The sequence below is a fragment of the Eublepharis macularius genome, chromosome 11, assembly GCF_028583425.1.
Source record: "Eublepharis macularius isolate TG4126 chromosome 11, MPM_Emac_v1.0, whole genome shotgun sequence".
NCBI lineage: Eukaryota > Metazoa > Chordata > Lepidosauria > Squamata > Eublepharidae > Eublepharis > Eublepharis macularius.
Window position 1 is genome coordinate 82,370,481 of NC_072800.1, and position 26,793 is coordinate 82,397,273.

At 51.8% G+C, this 26,793-nt stretch overlaps 1 protein-coding gene across 1 annotated transcript in view; it reads left to right on the forward strand.

Moving 5' to 3' along the window:
- The first annotated feature begins 1,329 nt into the window (after nucleotides 1–1,329).
- The window catches only part of SHH (sonic hedgehog signaling molecule), a 35,395-nt gene continuing 9,931 nt past the window's right edge, over nucleotides 1,330–26,793 (forward strand). Inside the window, exons 1-2 of the mRNA XM_054991986.1 lie at nucleotides 1,330–1,789; nucleotides 8,793–9,054. Coding sequence (XP_054847961.1) covers nucleotides 1,487–1,789; nucleotides 8,793–9,054 — 565 coding nt within the window. The 5' untranslated portion in view covers nucleotides 1,330–1,486. The remainder of the gene's footprint in view (nucleotides 1,790–8,792; nucleotides 9,055–26,793) is intronic.

Below are 26,793 nucleotides of genomic sequence, written 5' to 3' on the forward strand. Positions count from 1 at the left end.
GACAAACAGACAGACAGATAAAAAGAGGAGAGAGGCAGGTAGACAGACAAACTTATTGCTCGATAGTTCTGTATCCCAGATTCCTGAGAGAATAATTGCATTTTCCTTTGAAGAAAAAGTGAATCTGCCCAACAGGTCATCCAACAACCGAAATGTTTGCACATAGTTGGAACTTCTCATGAGCTGCGAAAGCTGTTTTATCACCCCAGTCTCTCCGCGATTTTGCTTGTCTCTCAACACCTTTGTCTGCCCAGAAGTTTTTTCTTTCTTTTATTTTTAACTTCCTCGGGATAAAGCCATCACTTGCCAGTCAACAGGGGATAACAATTAATTTAACATTAAGCTTAGACCCCATCCACGCCATTCACTTGATGCCTAGGGATGGTGCGTAAGGAGTCTTTCAGCAAATGGGAGGGGGGGAGAGAGAGGGAGAGAGGGAGATAGGGAAAGAAAGAAAGAAAGAAAGAAAGAAAGAAAGAAAGAAAGAAAGAAAGAAAGAAAGAAAGAAAGAAAAAGAAACTCAACATGTCATGTATTTTATATCACTCGCTTTCTCTACAAAGAGCAAGATTCGGGTCCAACTAGGTTCCCAGAGTTTCCACAGTCAAAGCTCCTTTCCTCCAACACTAAAAAAAAATGCAACATTTACAAAAAGTTCTCCAAAGTTGCAGTATCTTTGTTCAGCAGATATGGTGAATTAAAAAAAAAATACCTTGGCTAGGGCCAAGCGTCTTTTAGAGCTTCTAAGAGACGGCCCTACTGCTTTCTCAATGTAGCTGTGGATTTGATCCTCTTATAACTATTGCCAACCGTCCGGAGGCTAAATAGTAGCAATATACCTTGAGTGTGTGTTTGTGTGTATACATATAGATGTATACACATGTGTACATACACACACACACACACACACATTCATTCCCAGCATCTGTCGCTGTTGCTGGCAAATGTCCCATCCTGCCAAGAAAGAGGAGGCGGGGGCGTCGCGGAGGGTCCCAGGCCAGCGCCCTGCGCGCCCTTCCCTCGCCAGCCTCCAGGTACGCGGCGAGCAGCGCTTCGCAGCGCCTCGCCTCGCCTTCTGGAGGGTTAATGCATCAGGCGGCGAGCTTGTCTCGGGCGGCCAATCAGAACTCAGCACTGGCAGCTATATTATAACTCAAGGCGGACTCCTGGCGCAGCGTTCCGGCCGCGCTCCGCTCGGCACCCGCAGCCCTTTTTGTCTCCGGCGCGCCGCGGCGCGATCCAACGCCGATGAGGTCCGTTAGCGGCGGCCGCCGCGCAGCTCGGGGTCGCGCACCTGCCTCGCTGGGGCTCGGGGGCTAGTGCCGGCGGCGCGGGCGGCGGAGGCGAGGCAGGCAGGCAGGCGAGGCAGCCGCCGCTCTCGAGAGACGCCGAGCGAGAGACGGAGGCGCGAGAGACGCGCGGCAGCCGGGCGGGGAAGGGCGAGCGGCAGGCGGCGCAGGGCTGGTGCTCCGGCCGGGGGGACGGCATGCGGCTCTCGAGGGGGCGGCTGCCGCCGGCGGTCTTGGTGGGCGCGCTGCTGCTCTCCTGCGGGCTGGCTTGCGGACCGGGCCGGGGCTTCGGCAAGCGGAGGCACCCCAAGAAGCTGACCCCCCTCGCCTACAAGCAGTTCATCCCCAACGTGGCCGAGAAGACGCTGGGCGCCAGCGGCAGGTACGAGGGCAAGATCAGCAGGAACTCGGAGCGCTTTAAAGAGCTCACCCCCAACTACAACCCGGACATTATTTTCAAGGATGAGGAGAACACGGGAGCCGACCGGCTCATGACGCAGGTGAGCCTCTGCGCCCGGGCCTCCCCCACACCCACCCCGGCCGGAGCGTCCCCCGCCCTGCCTCCCTCGGGCGCTCGCTTGGCCTCCGGGCGCAGCCAGCTGGAGGCGAAGGGGCGCGGGCGGGTCTCCCTCTACCCGCCTCGGGGCCTTGAGACAGGCGGGAGACTGGATGGAGGCTGAAGGGGAGGGGGCTGTGTAGGAAGGGGGCGAGACTGGCCGGAGCACCGCGCGGTGCCATTCCCTGCCAGTGGGTTGGTTGGCTGGTTCTTCCGACCGCATCTGGACCTCCCCCCTAGGGATCCGCTTGGGACCAAGGAACCGGGTCCAGCCAAAAAAGACCCCAAGCGCATATCCCCGTGCCAAGCCCTGCACTCCCCGGGGCAACTCAGATGAGATTTATTATAGGGGATTATTTTAAAAAATCCCACCTTGCAAACCCCAAAGGCGGGTGGGAGGAAGAATAACGCGAATAAATCTGGCATGCTAGCTTGCTCATCAGTCCCCATCTTATTAGCCTCGGAGCGACGCTCCGGCAAGCCCATCTTTCGAACTGTGCCCACCAGCGCATTAATATATCGACATCTCCTTAAGGATGCTCGCCGGCGCTGCCGGCCTGCCTCTCCAGGGGCAACTTAAGCGCGGCATCACTTCTGCTTTGGAAAGAGGTCAGCTTCCACCGGCGGGGCTCCCCCTCCCCCGTGCACCTGATTCCCTTCATATTGGATCAGGGCTCTGCTAAGAACCGAGATCCAATCTCCACCGGCCACCAACCCCTCGCGACACTAGTCCACATTGCTGATGGGCCACGATCAGTATTCGTCTCTCGGGCAGACGCCTCGCAGCTCTCGAGTTGCGGAGTCCCTTGCAACTACCTGCCAAGCAGTCAGTCCCAGGCGATGGGTTTCCTTCCAAATATAGGTCAACAGCCTTGCCTGCTCCCCCCGCCCGCTATTAATATATTTAAGCCCCACCTTCGCTTCTATAATAAGAATTCAGCAGGAGGCTCCAGGGAGGGTCGGGGCTGGGGAGTTTCCCCCCCTAAAGTCTGTCCCCTCCTTTCCTCCTCCGCCTCCCGGTTCTTCTCCCCTGGCCTGATTCCCCGCACGTTTGGGAGATGTACTCGGGCGCAGGGGGATCTCGGCCCGACCACCTTAAATCTCCTGCGCCTTGGAGCGCCGGCGCGCGCGCCTCTTGGCCAGAGCGCGGCGCGCCAGCCTCGGCGAAGTCTGCCCGGGCCGGCGAGCGGGGCTGCCTGCCTGCCTGGAAAAAATGCGCAGCCCCGGCCCGCCTCCCGAGGCGGCCGCGGCCACAAAGCCCGGGGGGCGGGCGGGCTGGCTCTTGGGCGCGACGCTCCGATCCCCGGCCGGCCTCCCCGGGTGCCCGGCCTCCCCTTCTCCCCCTCCCGAGCGGCAAAGACGCGCGACCAGGGGCGAGCCGGGCTCGCATTTTCAGCTCCACTTACTCCTCGCGTATCGATCGCAACGGCTAGGATGGCAGGTCGTATCCTTTGCGACGCGGCGGCTGCTGCTGCTGCTGGCTTGTGCTGCTTGCAGGAGCTCTAAGAAAAGCGCGGCTCCCTCCCTCTGCCTGTCTGCTCCGCTGCAACGTTGCTACGGTCTGGCTCTCCCGAGCTCAATACGAGCGAGCGCTTCCTCTAGGGACACAGCGGGGGGGGGGGGGCTGCGGAGACCCTGTGGGGCGGGCAGCACCGGGGGGGGGGCGAACTTTGCAGAGATGGGACCGGGGGAGGAGGAGGAAGGAGGAAGAAGGGTCTCCCTTCTGCCTCTCTTCCCCAGCGCAGAGGGAGCGCGCCCCGTCTGCCTTCTCGGCGGCTGGCCTCCTTTCCCTGCAGTCGCTGGCAGCGTTTGAACTCCTGACCTTCTGTCAACTCCCCTCAGACGGATGGAACAGAAAAACCGATCGCCCCCCACCCGCCCGACACACGCAGGCACGCACGCTTTCCGGGGGCGATTCCCTTTTCCCACCGAGGCACAAAAGCCGGCAGGAGAGGGGCCTGCGGTGCCGTGGGGTGGGGGGTTCTCACCAAATAGACTGGGGGGGGCTGGAAGACACACGGGCCGGCTGGGACCCCGAAGCGAGGGAGTGAAGGAAAAGAAACGCGGCGGTTCCAGCCAGGCTCGCAGCTCTTCCCCTGCCGGCTTTCGGCGCTCTTCCTCCGCTTCCTCCAGCCTTGGCGTTGCGGGGGGGGGGGGAGATCTGACGCCCTGGACGGGGCTGTTCAACTCTCCGAGGAGCTGCTTGAATGCCTCCGCGGCGGGTTAATATTAACTCCGCGAGAGTGGGAGAAGAAGGCAAACAGAAAGGCCCTTCCAGGAGGCGGGGCCCTCGCTGGTGCACAGGTGGCGGCGGCCCTGTCGAGGGCCTGCTGCGCGCCCAGCCCGCCGCCCGACCTCCCGCACCGGCCCTCCCAGCCGCAGCTGCGCGCCCCGGCCATTGGCTGGATCGCAGGCGCGATAAGGGTGCCAGGCCGCTGACGAGAAAGCTGGAATTCGCTTGCGAGAACCAGGGGGAACTGAAGGGCAAAGGCACCCCCGCCCCCCAGAGCCGGCCTGCCTGCCGGGTGACCCGGGGCTGGAAGGGCGGGGAGGGCGCTGAGCAGCAGCTGCGACGCCCCTTCCTCCCCCAGGAGCCTGGCCCTGTTTACTGGGGAGTCGGTGCTGCGGTGCTGCGCGCAGCTTCCGTCCAGGGAATGGTGCCGAGGACGTGGGAGGCAGTGCCTTCCGAATAGCATTTGGGCTCGGGCGCAGACCTCCCGGGGAGCGGATCCACGAACTTGTTTTCCCGGAGCCATTGATTTGCAAAGAGGTTCGGAAGCCATGGAGAGAAGGGAGGGCGCAACCCCCGAGGGATAGTTGGGTGGGTAGCCGCGTTGGCCTGCAGCAGAACAGCCGGATTTCCCCCCAGGGACTCCGGGGAGACCAACGAGAGCGTGTCGGCTTCGGAGAGGCGGAGCTCCCTCCTTACGAGTAGGAATGGAGATGCCCGAGCCTTTGTAGCTTTTGCTGGGATAGAAAAGCTCAGGGCTGCCTATGCCTACTCGTAAGGAGGGAGCTCCGCCTCTCCGAAGCCCTCGTTGGTCTCGCAGGTGCCCCCAGCCGAGCCCCTGGGGAGAGGCAAGAGCGCTGGTCGGGCAGCCTGGCTGGCCCCTTCAGCCTGTGCGCGCCCACAGGCGGCCCCGCTGCGCTTCGCGGTGGCTGCGCAGAAGCGGCCCTGAGCTGCGGCGCACGACCCAATGAACTGATCGATAGCCGGGCGTCGCAGCTTCGGCCTCGGACCGTCCCAGCCCAGCCAGTCTCTCTCCCCGCCCCCTTCGCAGCTTGCCAAGAAGGCTGCCGGGAGCTGCGCGGGAACCCCAAGGCCTGGCTTCCCTCCCGGGTGCCCCGGGCTCAGCCTTCTCGGACCCCAGCGGCCAGTTTGGAGGGTAACTGGCGCTGCCCTTTCGGAGGGAGGCGGCGGGGGGCTGGGGAGGAAGCAGATTTCCCTTCCTTGGGGCTCCGGCAGGTTCAGTGCCCACCGCTGGCTTTTGTGGAGAAGCAGCGCAGTCCGAAGAAGAGTTGCTCCCGCCTAAACTCATGGAAATCAACGGACTTAGGCTGGAGTGACTCTTTTAGGATTGCATTGAAAGATATGCTGGGGGAGGGCGGGGCCGGGGGGCTGATCGGCCGCGCCGCTTTCGGAATCTGCGCCGCCACCGTTTGCTTTGGCCGGCCACGGCTTCTTCCCCACGGCTGAAACAGACCCGTCGCTGAGAGGTTAATTTCAAAAAGTCCCCCGGACGCCTTGGCTGCTCTCCAGCGCTGCGTCCAGGCTCTCGCAAGCGCTGCAAGGAACGCGCCGGCCCACTTAGGGAGTCCATAGGAGCCTTTACTAAATAAACCCTTTGGGCTCTAGAACCCAAAGCGAGAGGAGGCCGGGTTTGGATCTACTTGTTATTAAAACACGTGTGTGGTTAAACTGCTTCCATTGCGCTTGGAACCTGTGTCTGAAACCCTCATTTTCTCCTACTCAAGTCAGCGTCAATGTTCCATTATGGGATGGAGTAGGGAGGATCTCACACCTCCGAGTTGGTCCGTCAAGGCCCGAATTGTCGACTTTGAGCAGCTTCGGCTCTCCGGGCTCCCAGGGCAGAGATTTTTGGCAACATGGACTTACTGATGCTGGTATCGAACCTGCGACCTTCTGCAGATGCTCTAGTACCGAGCCACCAAGAGTGCGGGAGGGAGAACTCAAGCCCCCTCTCCCCCAAAGACTCTCTTCAAACGCGCTGCACAAAGTGGCTGACCGGAGAGGGAGTGGCCAAGGCAGAGGGGCGGAGTCTCGAATCTAAGACAGGGATGCTTGGAATTAAAAAGGCATTGAGCAAAATTAAATAACAAAGACAGACGCTCTCAGGCTATAGGATTGAGCGTGTATTGTTTCCGTGTTGGAAGAACATCCCTGAAAGTAGAAAACTAGCAGCTCAAGGGGTTCAGTCTAGTTTGCTCCCTGGCATGGCTTTTGTCTATGTGCGGGGAAGGTTGGGAAGGGGATTAAGTTGGCATGGAACAGTATTCAAACATGCAGACACCCCCCCCCCCTTCATCCACTCTCGATCCTGAAGCAAAATCTCTACCCGTAGAGTCAGTAGAATGCATATCCCCACCACCACCTCCAGAAGTATAAAATGTGAAGGGAGCGCAGTTTGAATGCTTATCCCGAAGCCCTTGGACGCTGCGATTCTTCGTAGGCCTCTTGAAGAAAAACACCTTCATTTCAGTTAGTTTGCTTAAGGGAAAAAAGTGACTTTAAATCAGTTTACCTCGAAGGTAAACTCCATTGGCATAAACGGGACTTACTTCCAATTAACACCCCGATCCGAAATATGCCACCTCGTGATTACTTGTTTACTTACTTCCCCAAGTGTAAAGTTTAGTTTTAGGATCTGGCTTTGCCAACTGCGTCGACCCCACCGAGGGTTCAGTCGGCTTATGCGCGTATTGGACGTCTCTGCAGGGAACCGAACTGACTTCAGTGTAAATGAATTTCGGGTCTAGACGTTTGCTGTTCGGATAAGCGGGGCTGTGGATTGAATTATTTAATGGTATCTGGTGCTTAAGACAATCTCCCCCCCCCACACCCAGTGCCTTTCTGGGTCAGCCCATCCCCTTGTCCATAGGGGCCAGGCAGCTACCTCCAGGAAACCTACGGGGAGGCGCTCTGCCCAGCTGTTGCCCTCAGTGGCATACTTCTCCTGACCATGGAGGTTCCATTTAGCCGTGATGGCTAAGAGCCATTGAGCGCACTATCCTCCCTTTCGCCATCCAAAGGCGGGGCCATCCTCCCAAATTCATGAGGCGGTGTCATGTTTTGCTTTCCGTTTTCGCGTCCCCCAAAGAGACCAGAGGCCAGCCCCCGCTGGAAGAAATCCTGCCGGAGCCCGGAGAAGTGATTCTTCTCTGCCAGGTGTCAGTTTTGCACTTAGGGAGCTGGGGCCCAGCTCCCTGACACAGCATTTGCTTGGCACGCAAAAGGTCCCGGGTTCAGTTCCTACTTCCAGTTAAAAGAGCTCAGCCACAGAGTCCCTGGAGAGCCGCTGCCAGTCGGAGCAGCCAGTGCTGACCGCCATAGGCCATTGTCTCATGCAGCTTTATGACGTCACAATCCGCGCACGGGTCTCAGAATCTGGATAGTATAGAACGCTTTAGGGAAGGAACCCTTTTAGTAGGCAAGGGCAGTCGCGGCCAGGTAGGCTTTGCTTTGTTGCCACTGATGAGAAGGGGCCTTAGGAAACGCCTCGCTCCTCAACGCATCGGATAGCCAGGGCCGCTTTTGAGATCAGAGGAATTGGAGGGGGGCGCAGTATAAGTGCATCGGAGTTGGATCTGTGGGATGCCCTGATGCGGGCGCTGCCTCCCTGACTGGCCCAGGAGAACCGAGTTCTTTGAACGAGAGAGAACTTCAGCAGCAAGAAATCAAGACCTTAAAACAGCGGCGGTGGCATTTATACAGCGCGTTTGCGTCTTCGCAGTGTTCACCAGCACTGGCTGGTAATAACCGGGAATGGTCGGTCTGTAGCATCTGCCCTTTTTAAAAAGTGCGGGTGCGGGGCTGGGAGGAAATGGCTTTCCTCGCGTTCCTTGGGGAGTTCAGAACAGAGGCTGGATCTGAACCCGAGATGTCCTGTTTCCTTGGCCATCACTTGGACGGGTGCGTGGTGCGATGGTTAGCGCGAAGGGAACTGCGCAGCCGCAGAGTGAGCGTGGCCAGTTCGGTTTTACTGGGTCGTACTGAAGATGGAAATATTAAAAGTACTTGCTTACACGCGTGTTTACTCGAAAGGAAGACCTACTGAGTATTATGGGGAGCCTTCTAATATGGGCTTCTTGGAGTGCAACCTAGTAGCGCAACCTTGCTGCTCGGGGACGTTAAAACCCCTTTAGAGTTTAGGTTCTCTCTCGGTATCCAAGCACTCCTTTTGGAAGCCAACCCCAGCCTTTCGCTCACCCTGACAACTAGAGGCGCAGCTTTCTTATCCGGGGGACTCCCTTCCTAGCTGCGAAAGGCTTCCAGAAACTGACTTCCGAGGAAGCCTTGGGGTGGGGGGAGGCGGCTAAGCTCTCTCCCGTTTCCTGGTGCTGAAATCCGCAGGGCCCTTTCCTCCGCGCGATCAGGTTTGGTGCCCCCTTGCCAAGCCCTTCGAGGGACTGCCCTCTGGAAAAGGCCCACCTGCCTCGAGGATCGCAGCCCCCTTTCCTTGCCGTCTGGCCAAGCGAGCCCGACCCTCCATCCGCTGGATCCCGCGGGAAGCAGAGCGGAGGCCTCTGTGGCGCTCTGAGTGCCCTCGGGCACCTCGTTGCCTTTGCCGTTCTCAGTTCACGCCCCCCGTCCGGAGCAGGGAGGGGGGCTGGAGTCCGGCGGTTTTGCCCTTTGCTGACCCAAGGGGGGCGTTGAGGGGTCCCTTCTGCTGCGCTCCACCGCAATGCTTTGCTTCCCTGCCCCGCAGCGCTGCAAAGACAAGCTCAACGCCTTGGCGATCTCGGTGATGAACCAGTGGCCCGGCGTCAAGCTGCGGGTGACCGAGGGCTGGGACGAGGACGGCCATCACTCCGAGGAGTCGCTGCACTACGAGGGCCGCGCCGTGGACATCACCACCTCGGACCGGGACCGCAGCAAGTACGGCATGCTGGCACGCTTGGCTGTGGAGGCGGGCTTCGACTGGGTCTACTACGAGTCCAAGGCGCACATCCACTGCTCGGTCAAAGCGGGTAAGGAGGAGCGGCTGGCGTCGGTGGGGCGGGCGGGCACCGGGCAGCGCCTCTTCAACCCCCTCCAGACCCTCCCAGACGTTCAAAGGTCTCCCTTCACCAGCCAGCAGAGCTTGGCACAAACAACCTCCGAGTTTACTACACATATTGCAAAGCTGGGCTTTTAAGAACTTACTACTGGTAGAAAACTGCTAGTAAGAAAGGAGGAAATTACACGTTTATTCCGCAGTAACAGCCGTGCGGGTACTATACTGAGAGGACTGGGCCGTGACCCCAACTGTTTACTCCCGGTGTGGTCGCTGCAGTTAGCAGTAGTAATCTATACTGCTGTTCCATGAAGTGCCAATTGCCGGATGAAGCAGTACAGTGACTGGTTGCAGGGTTTCCCAACCAGCGACCAGGAGTTAGTACTGTTTAACATGTATTTATGCTGGGTGCTATCCAGACGTGAATAATTCCTGTTTATGCTATTTTAGAGGGACAAGAGAAACTGGGAAGACAGCTGTCTGGGGAAATGGACCAGATCATGGAAGAAATGGGGGGGGGGGTGTTGCGTCTCCTGAGCTGCATATTGTTGGTGTGTGGTGGGCGACGAGACAGAGGGGCTGAGCGAAATGCTCGTAGTTTGCGGCAGAGAGGGAAGCTAGCCAAGTTGACAAGGTAAACAAAGTCCCTCGTTGGGACCGGAGCTGGCGGTGTTCCCTTTAGTTCTCTGGTGGTGGGAAGAGAATTCGCATCTTGCCGAGGGCCGTTTCCCCAGAGGAACACAAGAGTGCTCTGGGATCCAAGGTCCGTCTCTGCTCCCAGATGTTTCCCACGAGGAGGGCACGCAGGGGCCTTCCCCTGTTGCAACCCAGAGGTATTCTGCCTGGGAACCTGGCAGCTACCTTACCGAATGGAATGGATCTCGGCGAATACGCTTGCCCTTTGTAAAGGCCGCATATGGAGAGGTAGCGGTTGCGGGTCTAGATTCGGTCACTTAAGGGAGGTAGTGGAGAGCGCCCTCAAATCATAGCTGACTTATGGCAATTTTTCATGGCAAGAGACTAACAGAGGTGGTTTGCCATTGCCTTCCTCTTCAGTGGAGGTCTCCCATCCCATTACTAACCAAGACCCACCCTGCTTAGCTTCTGAGCTCTGACCAGATCAGGCTCACCTGGGCTATCCAGGTCAGGGTGGCCTTGAGGAATGCCAAATGCCAGGACCGCACATCTATACTCGGCAATCTACCCTCCCTCCGCAAACCAGTCAAGCCTCATTATCCTCAATTTCAAAAGGGCCTACTTGTGAATATGGGGGGGGGGGACTGAACTTCCCCGAAGGAGACCCGAGTTTCAACCCATCTTGAGAAATGTCACCGTTTACTGGAGGTCGGCTGCTGCAGGTCATGCAAGCAATTACTCTAGAGTAGGCTTATGGAATAGGCTTATCTACGACATTTCCCACGGGTAACCTTCCGAGACGCACGTGCAGGTTTGCAAGCTCCAGTTGCAAAATGAATCTGATCCAAAGAGACCTTCAAAGGCACTGACTGACCCCGGGGGAAGCCCAGCCCGAGGAGGGGTCGCCTTAGTATAAGGGATCTGCGGGGAATTAGCTGGCCTCCGGGACTATTTCAAGCCCCTTGTCGCTCAACCTCACGCCGGGTAGAAAGCGAACTTCTTCCAGGGCTGGGCTTGTCGTTTGAAGGGTCGTAGTTACTGGAGTCGATTAATTCCTCCAGAGTAAGCGAGGCGTGGACGATTCGATCCCCTCAAACCCAACAAAACCAAGCCGTTCAAAGCGAGCCTGCTCGGTTGCCCATTCACACGACTTCACTATCCCAGCAGGGGTGTATCGGTCGTCGGAATCACCCTGCAGATTTCTGGCCGGGCCAGCGAGTTCAATACTAGGCTCTGTAAATATTTTCATGCGGACAGCCGTGTTGGTCTGCAGTAGAAGAGCAAGATTCGGGTCCAGTAGCACGGTAAAGGCCAACTCAATTTCCAGGGCAGGAGCTTTCCAGAGTCAAAAAGATACGGCTTTGTGAAGAGGGTGTAAGAGGGCCGCCTTCCGGAGTAAAATCTAATCCGGGCATAGAGAGACTCACTTGCCCGAGGGAAAACAGGTTAACTAGCTTGCTGATCCACAAAGCACTTAACCCGGCACAATTGCCCTTATCAATTGATTGGGGGTGGGTGGGGTCAAACCGGTTTCCGGTAAGATCTTTTGGCCCTAGGAAAGGCAACTCAATGCAGAACGAGGCTTTGGTGGTGTGGAAGAACAGACCGTGAAACGCTCCTGGAGTAAGACTTTTATATAGAAGGAGAGGCTGTGCGACGCTTCCCCGCCCTATATTCGCTCTCAAATAGGTTAATTGGAAAACGCGTCCAGATTTCGGTCTCTGGGGTCCTTGCGCCTCTGTGGGGAGGTGTTAGTTTTAACCCAGATCGGCAGCGGTGCCAGCACCCTCTCCGGGACCCGGGCGGTCCTTGTGACAGCCGCAAGGGACATTTCCTTTCTGCCCCCTCCCTGTTCGCCGAAGGCCGCCAGGCATCCCCCCCTTTCCCCTGTGCTTAGAGCGCCGCTTGCTGGTCCGGCCGAGCACTGCAGCCCCTCCCTCCCGCCAGCCTTCTGCGTAAATTGTCGCTTTTTAGCAAAACAGTTAACGGTGAATGATTAGGAGGCGCACCGCTCGTTTTGTGCGTTTTTGCTTCCCTCACCTCCTCTGGGTTGTTCCCTGGCGCTCCGCTGCACTTTTCGCCTTTTCAAAAGTGCCAAGAAACACGCAGCCGCGAAAAAACAATCATGAACTTACTCTAAATATATCGCTTGACATAAGAAGGAAAGGATAACGAAGTGAGCCGGTGTTGGGGGTGGGAGGAGAGACCCATTCAAGGCGAGGGACAGGATTTCATTGCGAACGGCGGGAGGACAGCAGGCTTCCTCCAGCCAGCCGGGGGTGGAGAGGCTGTGGGTATCAGAGAGCATCTGCAGGCAGAAAGCCCTCGACTGTCTCTGGTACCTCCACTTGGAAGATCTGCATACTATACTAGGCTCCATGGGCCGACCATCTGGCCCTGGATAGAACAGCTTTGGAAGTTCCTAATCACCTCCCAAGCACATGGTTTAACTTCAGCCTCAGCACATTGCAAAGGAACAGGGGAAAAACTTGGAGCCCATCCTTTGAGAAGGCCTCCATTCAGCAGTGGCCTTTGGCTTGGCTTCTTTACCGCGGCTGCTCCAGAAAGGAAGGAAGGGGAACGTGTGTGATGTCCTCATAGCCGGTGGGAACTTTTTGGCATGATCGTGTGGCTTATGGGTTCAGAGCTTCAGCCAGATTTATTGGGCCCCGTTTTTTTCAGCCCAGGATTAAATGGAGAACCATAGAAGCTGCTCAGGGATCCACATCTAATATCATTCTGTTGTCAAGCCCAAATTGCAATGTGTAGTTCAGGGCTTCAGTGTGAAATGTTAGCAATGAATACACTGAGTAAGGGGCATGATTTTTAGTTCATTTTCTTTATAATTTCCTTAAGCTAACTACTGGTGAAACTGCCTTATACTGAGTCAGACCACTGGAATCAGAAATATTCCTGTCCTAAAACCAATCTTTATTCTTTAAATGGAAGCTGAAATGTCACAAAGTTGGTGGTAGAGAGTGCTGTCAAGTCATAGCTGACTTATGGCGACACCTGGTGGGGTTTTCATGGCAAGAGTCTAACAGAGAAGTTTTACCTTTGCCTGCCTCTGCAACCCTGGTTTTCCTTGGAGATTTCCCATCCAATTACTAACCAAGGCCAACCCTGCTTAGCTTCTGAGATCTGATGAGATCAGGTTTGCCTGGGCTGTCCAGGCCAGGGCTCCAAATCTGCTCTTTCTATGCTGGGGAATAAAACCCAGGTCTCCCACGTGACAGGCTGGGATGCTAATTTATATATATGTGTGTTTAATTAGGACAGTACATCTGTACTGTTGTATACAGATGGGACTATAGAGTGCATGATGGTTAAGGGGGCCTTCATCCAAACTGGTGTGTTTAGATGGTGAGGAAGACCTTGGCTTTTCTAGGCATGTTTCAATATTTTGGATATTAGAGGGAGACAGAAGTTAGAAGCCTGATTCAGTGATGAACGATGCCCAGAGGGGATACCTGGGCCAGAAATAAAACTAACTTTATACTGTATCCCATGGGTGGACTTGATGCTGTCTTCATTTCCAGTAGTGTTCTCCTGTGAAGCCAAGCACAATTGCCACAAGGGCTTGGTTGGGATGTTCCAATAGCCTAGAGCAAGCTGAGCCAAGTGGCTTGGACCTGGGTTCTGGTGAATGAAGATTTGTCCAGCTTGCTCATGGAGGCCCTCCAGGGCAAAGGCCTACCAGAAACATTCCCAATCCACTTAAAGAGCTCATCTGCTCCTGCCTGCCTCTTCCCGAAGTCATGCCTTCCCTCCTGCTCATCCCCCCCCAATAGGGGTGGAAAGAAAAGACAGAGCACAGCTTGAGATGAAGACACAGAAAGATTACCAGATCCATTCTTGATAGACCCTAATCAACCTTTCACAGTTGCACAACTTGGAAAAGAAATCCAGCTTGCTATGCTATTCTATGGGGAGAAAAGTGACTCAGAGCCAAGCTACAAGTGCCGCCTGACACAGGTTGGACACTTATCATCTTACCTCAAGTTTTGATAGGAAATGTAGGCATTCAGGTCTTACAGCTTGGCTCTCCATTTAATTGAAGTTTACAGAAACCCCCCCCCCCCCCCACACACACACACAGCAGAGGGGAAGGGGAGGGCCAATAAGAGCCCAACGCCTGCACTCCCCTCCTGATCGCATGTTCTCCCTGCCATAGACTGCTGCTCTGTAAACTTCAATTAAATGGAGAGCCAAGCTGCAAGACCTGGATGCCTACATTTCCCATCAAACCTTGAGGGAAGCTGACAAGTGTCCAACCTGTGTCAGGTGTCACTTGTAGCTTGGCTCTCAGTTGCAATGTCTCCCCATGATGTAGCTACTGGGAGCAGAGACGCCTCTGACAGGGAAGGAGCTGGCAATCTCAGAGGACAGGTTTGCGAAACTCCTAATCCCCTGTGGAATATCAAGGGCCTTTGCATAAGTGCTGCACAAGTAAGTTGATTAACAAGCAATCAAACGTGATTAAGTTGATTAACGAGCAATCAACAAGCAGCTTCATTTCCTCCCGAAAAGGGCCATCAAAATGGTTTTGCATGTGTGTGGGGGGAATAAACTGAAACAAAGCCCTGGTCCAAATCTCGCGTTTCAATGTTCAGCAGAATCTGAGAATCCATCAATTGTTCTTTAAATTCAACTTTGACAGCTTTCAAGAAGGCTAAAAAGTGGAGTTTTGCTGATGAATGTGAACACCAAAGTGCCTAACTCATTCTTCTTTCTCCTACTGTTCTCACCAGTCTTGGAGCTCTAGTTTAGCTGAAGTATGTTTCCCTCTCTCTTCCACTTCACTGGCTTATGGGGTGGGTTCCCAGCTGGCCAGACTACTCCCTACAAAGTTGCAAGGGGAGAAAAAATGATAGACCCATAAACAGCATATAAAGTTATTGCCCCACTAAAGAACCCTTTCTTAATGGATTTTTAAACAGTTGGTTCAAGCGTTTCACTCTGAACCACAATCCCTGTTACCAGATAACAGCAGATGATGGCGGCAATGGGTGTTTATAGCTCTTTTAAGCATGCAATCTTAAGAAAAATTTTCTGGGAAGAAGCCCCATTGAATAAAATGAGGTTTCTGAGAAAACCTGTTTTCCATGGCTTTTAGTGGGCAAACTACTTTCTAGGCATACCTGTTTATCCTTTCGTCAGCTATGAGGGAGGGGTTAGAGTACATGTAGAGGAGCTAACTATGAAATCTGGAACACATAATTATACTGAATCAGACCCTTGGTCCATCACAGTTAGTACTGTCTACTTAGACTGGCAGCCACTCTTCAGGGTCTCAAGCTGAGGTCTTTCGCATCACCCACTGCCAGATGCTCTAAAGCAGAGATGCTATTCTGGGGATTGAACCTGTGGCCTTCCGCATGCTGGGCAGATGCTCCACCACTGAGCCATAGCTCCTCCCCTCTTCAGACAAGCCACCTTATAATGTAATAGATCTTTGGTCCATCTAGTTCAGGAGTCTCTAACCAGCAAGATAGCTGGGAGGAATACACAAAGTACTTGAGGTGTTCCTTCAACTGGAGATCAATAGCCAGGACCTTCTGCGTGCAAAGCATATGCTTTATCACTGAGCTGTGGTTGACTGCCAGCTTGAGCTGGGTGTACTTCTGCAGTTGCACAAAAATTGGCGTGTATTCTATACTTTCTTTCTGCTTGCACTCCTCTGTCCATTTTGAAGTTAGTGCTCCGCTGCAGAGTATGTGCAGCTCCCTGATATTTAGGTGGCAGTCTCCTTCTCCTCTTGCATGGGATGGGCGTTGGAGATGCGCTCCTCTGAGAACACCCTCGGTGCCTTTTGCCAAAGGGACAATTCTCCGTAGGCATCTGCCACACTATTTTAACAAAGCCCTCCAGATAAAAATGTCCCCTATTATAAAAGCATTGGTGGAGCACATCTGAAGAGGCTGAGTCAGGGCTTGTCGAATAATTCAGTTTCTTCAATCTAGTGTAGTCCTGGGATGCATGGAAAGTAGGCAATGGTCCATCAGCTGGCTACTGGCCAATTTCTGGTGAGCCATCCGAAACCTATTGGCTGCTGTAATTCTTTGCAAAGAATGCTGGACTCGAGGGAACTGGTCCAGCAAGGCCCTTCTTGTATCCTTAAGCAAAAGTGTGCATTCTGCCTTATATAGCACCGATCAGCCATGCCCCCCCCAACTGATAAAAGATGCTCTCTATGCACACTTGCTGTGTTAATTTCAAACCCAGTGATGGTAATACATAAAACAGCAGGATTTGAGTCCAGTGGCCCCTTAGAGACCAACAAGATTTTCAGAGTGCAAGCTTTCAAGAGTCAGAGCTCCATTCTTCACTCTTGGTGGTCTCTAAGGTGCCACTGGCCTCAAATCCTGCTGTTCTACCGCAGACCAACATGGCTACCCACCTAACTATCCTCATGGAAGGTAATAAATAAAGAAGACCATGCCTGGCTGAAGTCAGCTGACTTCTGGTGCAATGGTTAAAGGTATAGGCTACAAAGTGGGAAATGCCTGGTTTAAATCATCCATGTGCGCCCTATAAGCTCTTAGATAACATGGGTCTCAAACTGTCCCCCACTGCAAATATGGGGATTATAGTGGCCCTCATCCATGTAGAAATAAATGCATGGGAGAGAAGGATGGAGGTGTATGCCAGTGTCCAAAGGCATCCTGTGCTGATCATTTATGGAGGTTTCCCTCTGTACAATCCCTACCCTGGCAAAATGGAAGGGGAGGGGATTTTGTATGCATTCAGATTTATGGGAGTGGGCTGAAAGTCTGGGGGAGGGTCCTGGAAATTCTCCTCCCACCGTGTTTCCATTTCTACATAGATGGGCACTTGAACAGGTCTCTTACAGTGCTACTATACAATGTTGTTGCAACAGACAACAGGCATAGCGTCTTTATTTGAACGCTCAATGAGTACAATTTGTACAGAATGGTGAGATTTGCAAGGGGCGCTTCCCAGCTCACGCTTTTAGCCACTGTGCTTTACTCACTCTCATCTCACCTTCAGAGCCATCTCTTTCTCCCTCTTCTCCAAAAATAAAAATTACCTTTTCCCTCTCGTACAGTAGCAAAAGCTCCCCTAACTCGGGCGAACAAAACTGGCTTCTTCCAAAGGCCGCCCTGATCCGATCCCATGTTGCAGGAAGCGAAAAATCCCCTGGGAGGGCCAAATCCAGGCATTAGCATTCAGCGCACACTCGGAAGGGAGAGGAATAATCGGCAGCATGTCAGGCGAGGTCGTGTGACTGTACAACACGGCTTTGCCTTGAATCTGGCCGTTCCAGCTGGTTTCCAATGGCCGAGTTCTGGCTTCATGGCTAGGAATCCGATGAGAAGATTAACAAGCCGTGTTCCAGGCAGGAAGATGCTTTCAGCCCCCATCTCTATTTGCAAAAAGTATGATCCTGGAGATTGGAATGCAAAAGAGGCAACTTCCCCTCACAAGGCCCTGAATGACTGTCAAGAGGGCAAAGGAGAGGAGGGCAGGCGTGGTCAAAGGGACTGAGGATAATGGGGGCGGCTGGGGGAACGGAGAGCAAACTCCTCCGTTTCAAATTCAAATACACATCTCGAGTGTTTTGGAAAAGTGGCCCAGTCTGTGCAAATAGGGGTTGGAAGGCCTTGGGCTTTTGGGGGAGAGTATGTGTGTGAATTGACATGGAGGGCCCAAGCACCTGAACAAATAGGGGGGGGGGGTGGAAGCTTTGGAAGTGTCCTCTCTTCTAAGAGTGCCTGCCTTTATTACGGGCCTCAGAATGACAATGAAGACCCTTTATTGGATTTTAATTAGGGAGCCCGAAGAAGGGCCTGCTCAAAGGAGCAGATTTTCACACCTCCGCCAGTTTGCTGGCCTGTTTACCAAGCTGCTACACAACTGGATCTATTCATCAAGCCCCTCCGTGTGTGCAAACAAGACCCAGGCAGAGGCTTGGGGGGTGGCTGGGAGGGGGAGAGGATTCACGGAAGGAAGGTGTCCTTTGCCTCCGCATAAAAGGCTCATCGCTCATTCCTTCCCCTGTTCTTTCCCCTGAAGATTTCTGGCTGGTTCGTTCCCCCCGCCCCCACCCTCCCCGCCATGCCAAGCAGAAGTGATAAAGTTGTGAGACAATCAATACCAATCTTTCCTTTTTGCTCTTCCTGAGAAAATCATTAGGAGACGTTCCAGCGGCTGATTTTGAACCGTAACGTCTGAGGCCGCAAGCCATAGAGTGAGGGTGGCTGGCATCAAACCGGTGTGTGCCTGTATCCCTGCTGCTTTTAGGAGGAAATTGGGACTTTTTTTAAAAAAAGCCCTATCCAAAAGCAGAAGCTATTTGGAAAGGAAGAGAGACATGTCTTTTTCTGTCATGACCTTTGTGGTTCTCAGCTGTGGGTAGCATCCTGCCTCCAGGAATGTCAAGCAAAAAACTTGCCTGAACTGCATTCACAACACACAATACATTTTGCAAATCATCTCATTGTTGAGGATGAGAAACCCAGTCTTAAAAGTTGCTATGACATTCTGGGGTCTCGCAAGAACAGTGGCCCCCCATGACCCTTTACTCCCAAGAGAAAAGCATGGGGCATCAAGCACAGTTTCCTGTATTCTGGTTCCATATTCTGGCAGATTTAGAGACCCAGATGTGCCCAGATGAATGTTTTCTCATCCTTTGGAAAGCAGTGGGTATAGCTATGCCCAGGGTGTTTTTTTCTGGGAAGAGAGGTGGTGGAACTCAGTGGTGGAATTCAGAACCATACAATGACATCACTTTGGGTCAGCTGGAACAAGGGGGGAGTTTTTAAAAGTTTAAATTGCCCTAGGCAAAAATGGTCATGTGGCCGGTGGCCCCGGCCCCTGATCTCCAGACAGAGGGGAGTTTAGATTGCCTTCCGCGCCACACCGGCCATGTGACCATTTTCAAGAGGTGCCGGAACTCCGTTCCACCGCGTTCCAGCTGAAAAAAAGCCCTGGCTATGCCACAAATGAAGATAGGTGTTATACCAGTTTAATCAGTTCAACACCTATGGCTTTTCCAAAGGATTTTGAAAAGTGAAGTTTTGAGGCTGCTGTGAAATTACTACTAGAAATCCTAATTCTCTTCTGTGTCAAAAAGATCTGAGTAGATGGAAGGACTAAGTAAGCCAAAATGTGAGTGTTTGTAAAGTGCCATCAAGTTGAAGTTGACTTATGGCGAGCAACCCGTTGCTCGGGTTTTCAAGGCAAGAGACTAACTGATGTGGTTTGTCATTCCTTGACTCTGTAAAGTGACTCTGGTTTTCCTTGGTGTCTCCCATCGAAGTACTAACCCACTTTGCTTCTGAGATCTGAGGAGATGGGACTAGCCTGGGCTATCCAGAAACTGTAGTGTATTCACTGTTCTATTTCATTCAAGGATGAAGTACACTTAGAATGTTCAATTACCTGTGAATTCTACTCAACTCCACCCAATTGCATAGAAACAACTTGCAATGATTACTTGGTCCTAAGACCATTCTGTTGCATACTCCTTAAGTAGCACAAACTACCAAGCCACAATCAGTTTTAGAGTTTTGGAGGACTGGAACACAGAGTTTCCTAGAGAGAATTTTTTAGCTTGCGATATGATCAGTCATTGACAGATGTGAGGTTTCTGCTAGGCTTTCCTCCAAAGCGCCAGATAGTAGCAACTAGAATAGCCGGTGCTTTTTTTCCTCTTTCGAACTCAGTACATCTGCCTTTGCATGGCCAGCGTGTTGCAAAATAGCTTTGGTTCTTCACGTAGTCTTAAGCTCATTGATATCTCCTAAATGTTGCTCCTGGGGGGGGGGGTCATGGAACCCTCCACAATGGCCTGAGCAGTAAATTGTAGGCCTGCAACAGAAAAGGGGGCTCGGCAAAAATTGTCTCCCCTTAAATTAGTAGAAAATTTGGTTTGGATGCAACCCATTGTGTCTCCCCATGTAGCTCCATCTAGCCACATACCTGCAAGTAAAATGACATCCCCATTTATTGGTCTTTCCTTATTTTTATGATAAATTCTGAGGTCGGTAAAATGAGTACCCAGTTTCCTGGGGGTAAAGTGTAGATGACTGGGGAAGGCAATGGCAAAGCACCCCGTAACAAAAAGTCTGCCAAGAAAACATCATGATGTGATGTCCCCCGTCCCCCCATGGGTCAGTAATGACTCCATGCTTGCACACCTTTGCCTTTAAGATTATGCCACAAATGGAAAACATCAGTCTTGCTTTGGCCTGTGTTGACAAATGGTATGCAACACTGCGAGGGCTTGTAATAACAATAGTTAGGCAAAATCATCAAAAAGTGGACAACTATTCTCCTAAGATAAAAAGGGATTAGTGATGAGCAGGGAAAATGCTATTGAATAAACTTGCCAATACTTCGGAGGGTAGGACAGGTGGATCCAACTCTTGTCTTTTCTTCTGAGGCATCAAGCAGGGGCAATTGCCAAACATTTCTAGACTAGACCAGAGTATGTTGGTGGTATGCCCTCAAGTCACAACTGACTTATGGTGACCTCGGTGAGGCAATGCAAGAGACTAACAGAGGTGGTTTGCCATTGCCTGCCTCTGCAACCCTGGTCTTCATTAGAGGTTTCCCATCCAATTACTGACCAAGGCTTACCTGAGCTATCCCAGGATATACTGGTTTTAATCAAAGAGGCTCACTTTTTTATTTTCGGTTGCTAATTGGCTGTATCCATTTTCACTGGAGATGACAATAATATTGGGAAAAGCTGAAGGCAGTAGGAATAGAGGAAGACCCAACATGAGATGAATTAATTCAATAAAGGACGTCACAGCCTTCAGTTTGCAAGACCTGAGCAAGGCGGTGAATGATGGGATGTTTGGGAGGTCGTTAATTCGTAAGGTTGCCATAAGTGACTTGATGGCACATCACACACACATTGCACGTTAGTTTTGGTTGGTAGAAGATGGTCTGATTTATTCACGTTTCTCATGCTGTTTCTTAACGGCTGCTTCTTATATTGCATATCTCCCATCAGGGTTTGCAAAATCTGTGCCAGGGATTGGCCCAGAATGAATTTGGGATGGGATGATGGCCGCATCTTGCACGACAGTTAGGATCCCTCTATATACATCATGAATACCATTCTCATGAGAGCCATTTCACACGTGAAGAAAACCTGGGTTGGTACGCTGTGTGCATCCAAGAGGAACCTGCAGCCACTTGGAATCCCACGGGGTCTGTGAGATGTGGTAAAGGAGTTTGCAAATGCACTCTTATAACGTATTAGGTGCAAAACCATGTCGTGTGTGGAATGGGCCCTCCAAGCTGAAGCCAGCTTTCCTTGCTAGGTGGTGCTTGAAAGAAATCAAGTATTTCCTCATATCCCCCAGGCGTTGTGCTGCTGTCTATCTGTCTTTCAGTATCTCTCTAGAAGCAGAAATGTGTAAACTGGATTCAAAGCTGTTCTTTTAAATCTCAGAATCTTTTCTTCACTTATAATGAATACTTTTACACTTGGGTCTTTCTTCCAAGAACACTTTCATTGTAGCTGATTTTTTTTAAAGGGAATCATATAAGCCTCATAAAGATAATAGCAATTTTGAAAAATCCACCAGCAGCCAGGAAAAAATCCTGCAGTAGGTCAGGTGAATTGTGGGCTAGGGGGCGGTTGAAACATTGGGGAGGGGCTATAGCTAAGGGCCAAGCTAGACGTGATGAATGACACTTTAAGGGCAAGTGAACAGACTCACGTGTATTCCTCCCTGTTTACTTGCGCTCCATTTGCACTCCACTCGATCACTACGTGGGGATCAGGGAGGAATACACGTGAGTCTGTTCACTTGCCCTTAAAGTGTCATTCATCACTCCTAGCTTGGCCTTCGGTGCTAGAGCATCTGCTTGGCATGCGGAATGTCTTAGGTTCAGTTTCCAGGCACCTCCAGTTAAAAGGAGCAGGTAGCAGCTGATGTGAAAGGCCTCTACCTGAGATCCCGGAATGCGGAGTCTGAGTAAAGAAGACTGATCTTGATGGCCCAAGGCTCTGACTTCATATAAGGCAATGTCAGGTGTCCATGTTTCATTACTGGTGTGGTGGGTTGATTCTTTTTGGTATCAGAAATTTTCCTGTTTGAAAAACAAACTGGGACCAGAAACAAAATCCATGCAATACCTTTTATTGGGGGAACCCAAAATAATATAAAACAGTGTGCAGTCTTTCAAGTTTGCTGTTTTCCACCTTCATTTTTAAATTTTTTGTAATGGCTGGCCTAATGAAGAGTTCTGGTAGGCTCCAAAGTTTGCACAATGTTTTGGGCTATTTGGGGATGGTTCCAAGAGTCCAGACAAGTCTGATCTCATCAGATCTCAGAAGCTAAGCAGGATCGGCCTTGGTTAGTAATTGGATGGGAGACCTCCAAAAAACCCCAGGGTCGATATGCAGAGGCAGGCAATGGCAAACCACCTCTGTTAGTCTCTTGTCTTGAAAACCCCAGCAGGGGTTTCCATAAATCAGATATGACCTGATGGCACTCTCCACCACCACCAAAAAAGGTATTACATAAATTTTGTTTCTTGTTCTGGATTATGCACGGGCCAATACGTCTGTTTACATCTTTTTTGAAACATAAGCTCTCAGTCTTTTAATGGCAACTCTCCTGTCAAAAATTTAAAAGAGGGATTAAAAAAACAACACATGCTTTAGGTGAGATATAGCCACTGGTCCTGCTGTGGCTCATATTACCAAGATGTTGGTTAAGGATCTGACCATTTTTTCTATCCACATATTCTACCCACAGAGCTGCTGTAGTATAGTGGTTAAATGGTTTGGCTACAAAGCACTCTGCTGGTTCGAATCCCACTGCTGCCATGAGCTCAGTAGGTGGCCTTGGGGAAGCCGCTCCTCTCAGCCCCAGCTGTATTGTGGGGATAATAATAACACTAACTTGTTCACTGCTCTGGGTGAACATGCGCAGTTGTTGTTGTTAATCATCAATGCATGAGCAGAAGGCACCCCACAGACAGGTCTGGTTTGCAACTCACCTCGAGTGTCATTAGCACACTTGCTAACCAGGCCTGACCAAGCGGGCAAATTCCTCCCCGGAGGACTCAGCTGCCGTTGGAGCAGAGAGTCAGCCACAGAGCTATCAATAATTAAGGGAGAGAAGCTTTCAGGCCCAGTGAAAATTGCTGTGGAGCGACACGGCCGGGGGAACGGCCACATCCCTGAGCTCAGCAGACTGTACTTGTGTGAGTACAACCCGTTTTGCCTTCAGGGATGCTAAGCAATCGTGTGCTGGTCTCGGCCGAAGGAAACACAAGGCTCCCGCGTCTTTCTGTAGTGAGCCTTCGGGTGCAAGGCCCCATCGCCAGGGCAGGGCCGGAGGCTGAGGCCCAGGGGCGCTCAGTGGATCTCAGCTAGCCCGGATTGGTTTGCTTTTGTTTGCATAGTTTTGTATTCCTGTTTCTTAGCAGCTGTGTGTCCCTCTGGGGAGTAGGGTTGCCAACATCCAGGTGATGCCTGGAGATCTCCTGGAATTATAGTTGATCTCCGAACGACATAGAATCCATTCACCTGGAGAAAAAGGCTGCTTTGGAGGGTGGACTTTATGGCAGTATACCTCAGTGAGGTCCTTCCCCTCCCCAAAATCTGCCCTCCCCAGGCTCAACTAGCATTGCCAGCTCCAGGTTGGGAAGTTCCTGGAGATTTGGGGGGGTAGATCCTGGAGAAGGTGGGGTTTAGGGAGGGGAGGGACCCCAGCAGGGTATAATGCCATAGAATCCACTCTCCAATGCAGCATTTTCTTCAAGGGATCTTTATCAGCTGGAGATCAGTTGTAATTCTGGGCGATCTACAACTACCACCTGGAGGCTGGCAACTCTAGGCTCAGCCCCCAAATCTCCAGGAATTTCACAGCCCAGAACTGGTAACCCTACAGAGATAAGCAGGTGAGAAATGCTTAAATGAATAAAAATGCTTAAATAAATGACTGGTAGCAAGGCGACAGATTGGCCTCAGCCTCTCCACCAACCATTTACCTCTAATGTTTAAGCTGCCTGTTTTGCAAAGGCTGTCAAGCTGAGTTGCACGAGCTGCCACATCTTGCATGGGCAAAAGGACGGAATGACAGGGAGGGGCAGGGCAGGCCTGTACCACAGCCATAGATAGGGGCAGGGGAGAAGGGCCACAGGGAATGAAGAACCGTTTCCTTTGTGGTGCCTGCCTGGAAACGTACTATCGGATGGAGATTGCTAAACTGAATCTAGCAGGCAGGCTGCAGTTGGCAAAGTGATTTGTGAGTTGTTCAGGGATGAGAAGTAGCACCAAGACAGGGATTAGGGCTATGGACACGTGGCCATTTCACGACACTGACATCACTTCCCTATAAGAAAGAGAAAGCATGTGCGCTGCATGTACAGTGTGCATGTGCCTCGTTTGCCAGAAGGACGCAGAGTGGGAAAATGTGGCCTCTTCTGGCTTCCCATTGTTTGTACATGAGACAGAAGTAAAATGGGTGTATATGCATCACACAGGGAGGTGGTGTGGATGGTGGATCCATTCCCTGATCCTAGCAGAGATTCCAGAAGAACAAAGTCATTCCTGGTTAGTCCACTCACAGTTTTACAATAGCATACCCCCCCACTCTGCCCTGAAGCGCTCCTTCAGTCCAGCCTACCTCACAAGGTTGTTGTGAGGCTAAAAGGGTGGTGAGGGGGAGAGAAAATGTTCTCCTGGGAGGAACAGCAGGCTAAAAGAGTATTTACTAGACAGACAGTGAAATCCTAAGCAGAGTTGCTCCAGTCTAAGCCCATTGATTTCAATAGGCTTAGTCTGGAGTAACTCTGGGGGCAAGAAACCCTCTGCTATAGTATGTATTTATGAAGCCAGAGCCCTTAAATGCATCTAGTCTGAAGTCTTAAGACCTTAAGTCTGTTAACTTATTTCTTAAAGCACAAAACAAGCACAGCGTGCTGCTTATTTTCCCCACCTGGACGTGATATCCACCCATGTCAGGAAATTGTCATGAATGAAACAAGCAAATGTGGTTGGGATCAAGGCTCATATTTAAAGCAGACAGTCAACAATCGAACCTCCAGATCCAGAGGCAGCCAGGCCCCTGAATGCTAGTAGCTGGAAGGCGACAGGTTGGAAGGCCGCTGCCTTTCTGCCTTGCCTCTAAGAGCACCTGGCCAGCCGTTGTGGCAATTACAATGCTGTATTAGACGGACCTTTGGACTGATCCCAGAGGGCGCTTCTTCAGCCTGTCATGTTGTTCGTGGGCTGAAAGTTGGCTTGGGACTAAGGAAACTTGGGTTCAAGTCACACTAGGGTAGATCCAGCCAGCTTTCCTGCTGATAAAAAAGGGACGAGGGCCCCCCTTTGATCACCCAAAAAGGTTGTGCTGGAGATTGTGGGACCTGCATGGATGAAAGCCATGTAGGGCGGGAGCCGTAGAGAGGAGTGAAGAAGCAGGCTGGCCCATCACTCTCCCTCACCACAGTCCCCTCCCCTTTGTAAAACTGCAGTATCTGCCTCCCATCTCAAAACCATGAGAACAGGTGCAAAATGGGTAATGAAATCTATAATAGCCGTTGTACGGATGCTGGTTCTCTGTGCCAGGCACTCACAGGGGAGGCCTTCAGTCTAAGTCATTTCAGGGAAGAACAATTCCTCACCCCTGCCTCTGTGCTTAAGCTAGTAGGTAGCTAACCCAGAAGGAATGCAACATGTCTGAAAGCACACAAAGTCCTGAAAGGGTTTTGAATCAGCAATACACACACACACACAATCTGATGGTGAATGTAAACAGGTCTGAGCTTCCCAAAACACTCCTTGTTTGAGTATTGATGTTTAACTTCCTGGGTAGAGCCAGAGACCCACCCCTGATGCCTGGCGAGAGACGCTAAATTGTTTCAGGCAATAAATATGTCCAAGGAAGCTGGCATATTGCACTTGAGATCGAAGGAAGGCTCCAGGTTCTGAAATATCCGTGAGGGACTAAATACTCTGGCTCCGTTGATCCTGTGGTATTGTCACCTCTACTGAAACAAAAGCCAAGAGGAGCCTTTTGTTCTTAAGACGCACATTTGACACATAAGCTTGAGAACACAATGGCAAGAGAAGTCAAAGCAATCATTTAGTTTCCACACACACCCCTTGGTAATCATTATATATTATGGCTCCATCTATGTACCTGACTATCGATCGCATTTCTGTCCCACCATTCTGTTAGGCGCTCAGGGCAGAGTACAACACAAGTTGTACTTTTCCCTCCCAACAACCCTGTGAGGTAGGTTAGGCCTGAAAGTCAGTAACTAGCCCCAGTATTCTTCATGGTTGAGCGGCACTTTAACAACACAGTGCACTTTCAGTACTCAAAGCGCTTCATTTACATTGTCACAGTAATCCCTACAACACCCTGAAAAGGTAAGCCAGTATTATCTCCCTTTTTCAGCAGGGGAAGGGAAGAGACTGAGAGGATGTTGCTTGCCAAAGGCCACCCAGTGAATTCTTGGCAGAAGCGACTTGAACCGGCAACCTCCGAGATCACAGCTCATTCCCTTATCCCAGTGTGTCACTCAGCTAAGGTGCCAGTCTACAAATAACCTAATGAAAATAGAGACGGATGGTTGTGGATTTTCCGAGCTGTATCGCCGTGGTCTTGGCATTGTAGTTCCTGACGTTTTGCCAGCAGCTGTGACTGGCATCTTCAGAGGTGTAGCACCAAAAGACAGAGATCTCTCAGTGTTTGACAACTACAATGCCAAGACCACAGCGATACAGCCCGGAAAATCCACAACAACCATCGTTCTCCAGCCATGAAAGCCATTGACAATATATAAAATAGAGAAGCATTCTTTTTTCCCTTCCTGGCCTGCTCTGTTTTTATTTTGAAGAAATGAGTTGAAGTATGGCTATTTCTGAGGCCTTCGGAGTGGCAGATGGAGATGACAGCTCTTTGCTACTGTTTTATGAACTGGCTGGCTTTAGCCATTTTAATGGTTGCCTGATTTTAGCATGGATTTTAGTGGATTTTAATGGGTTTGACTCTTTGGCTGTAAGCCGGGCCAAGACCCTAAATCCAAGAAATAATAATAAATTAATGTTAAAAGACAGGCGCTGTGTGTC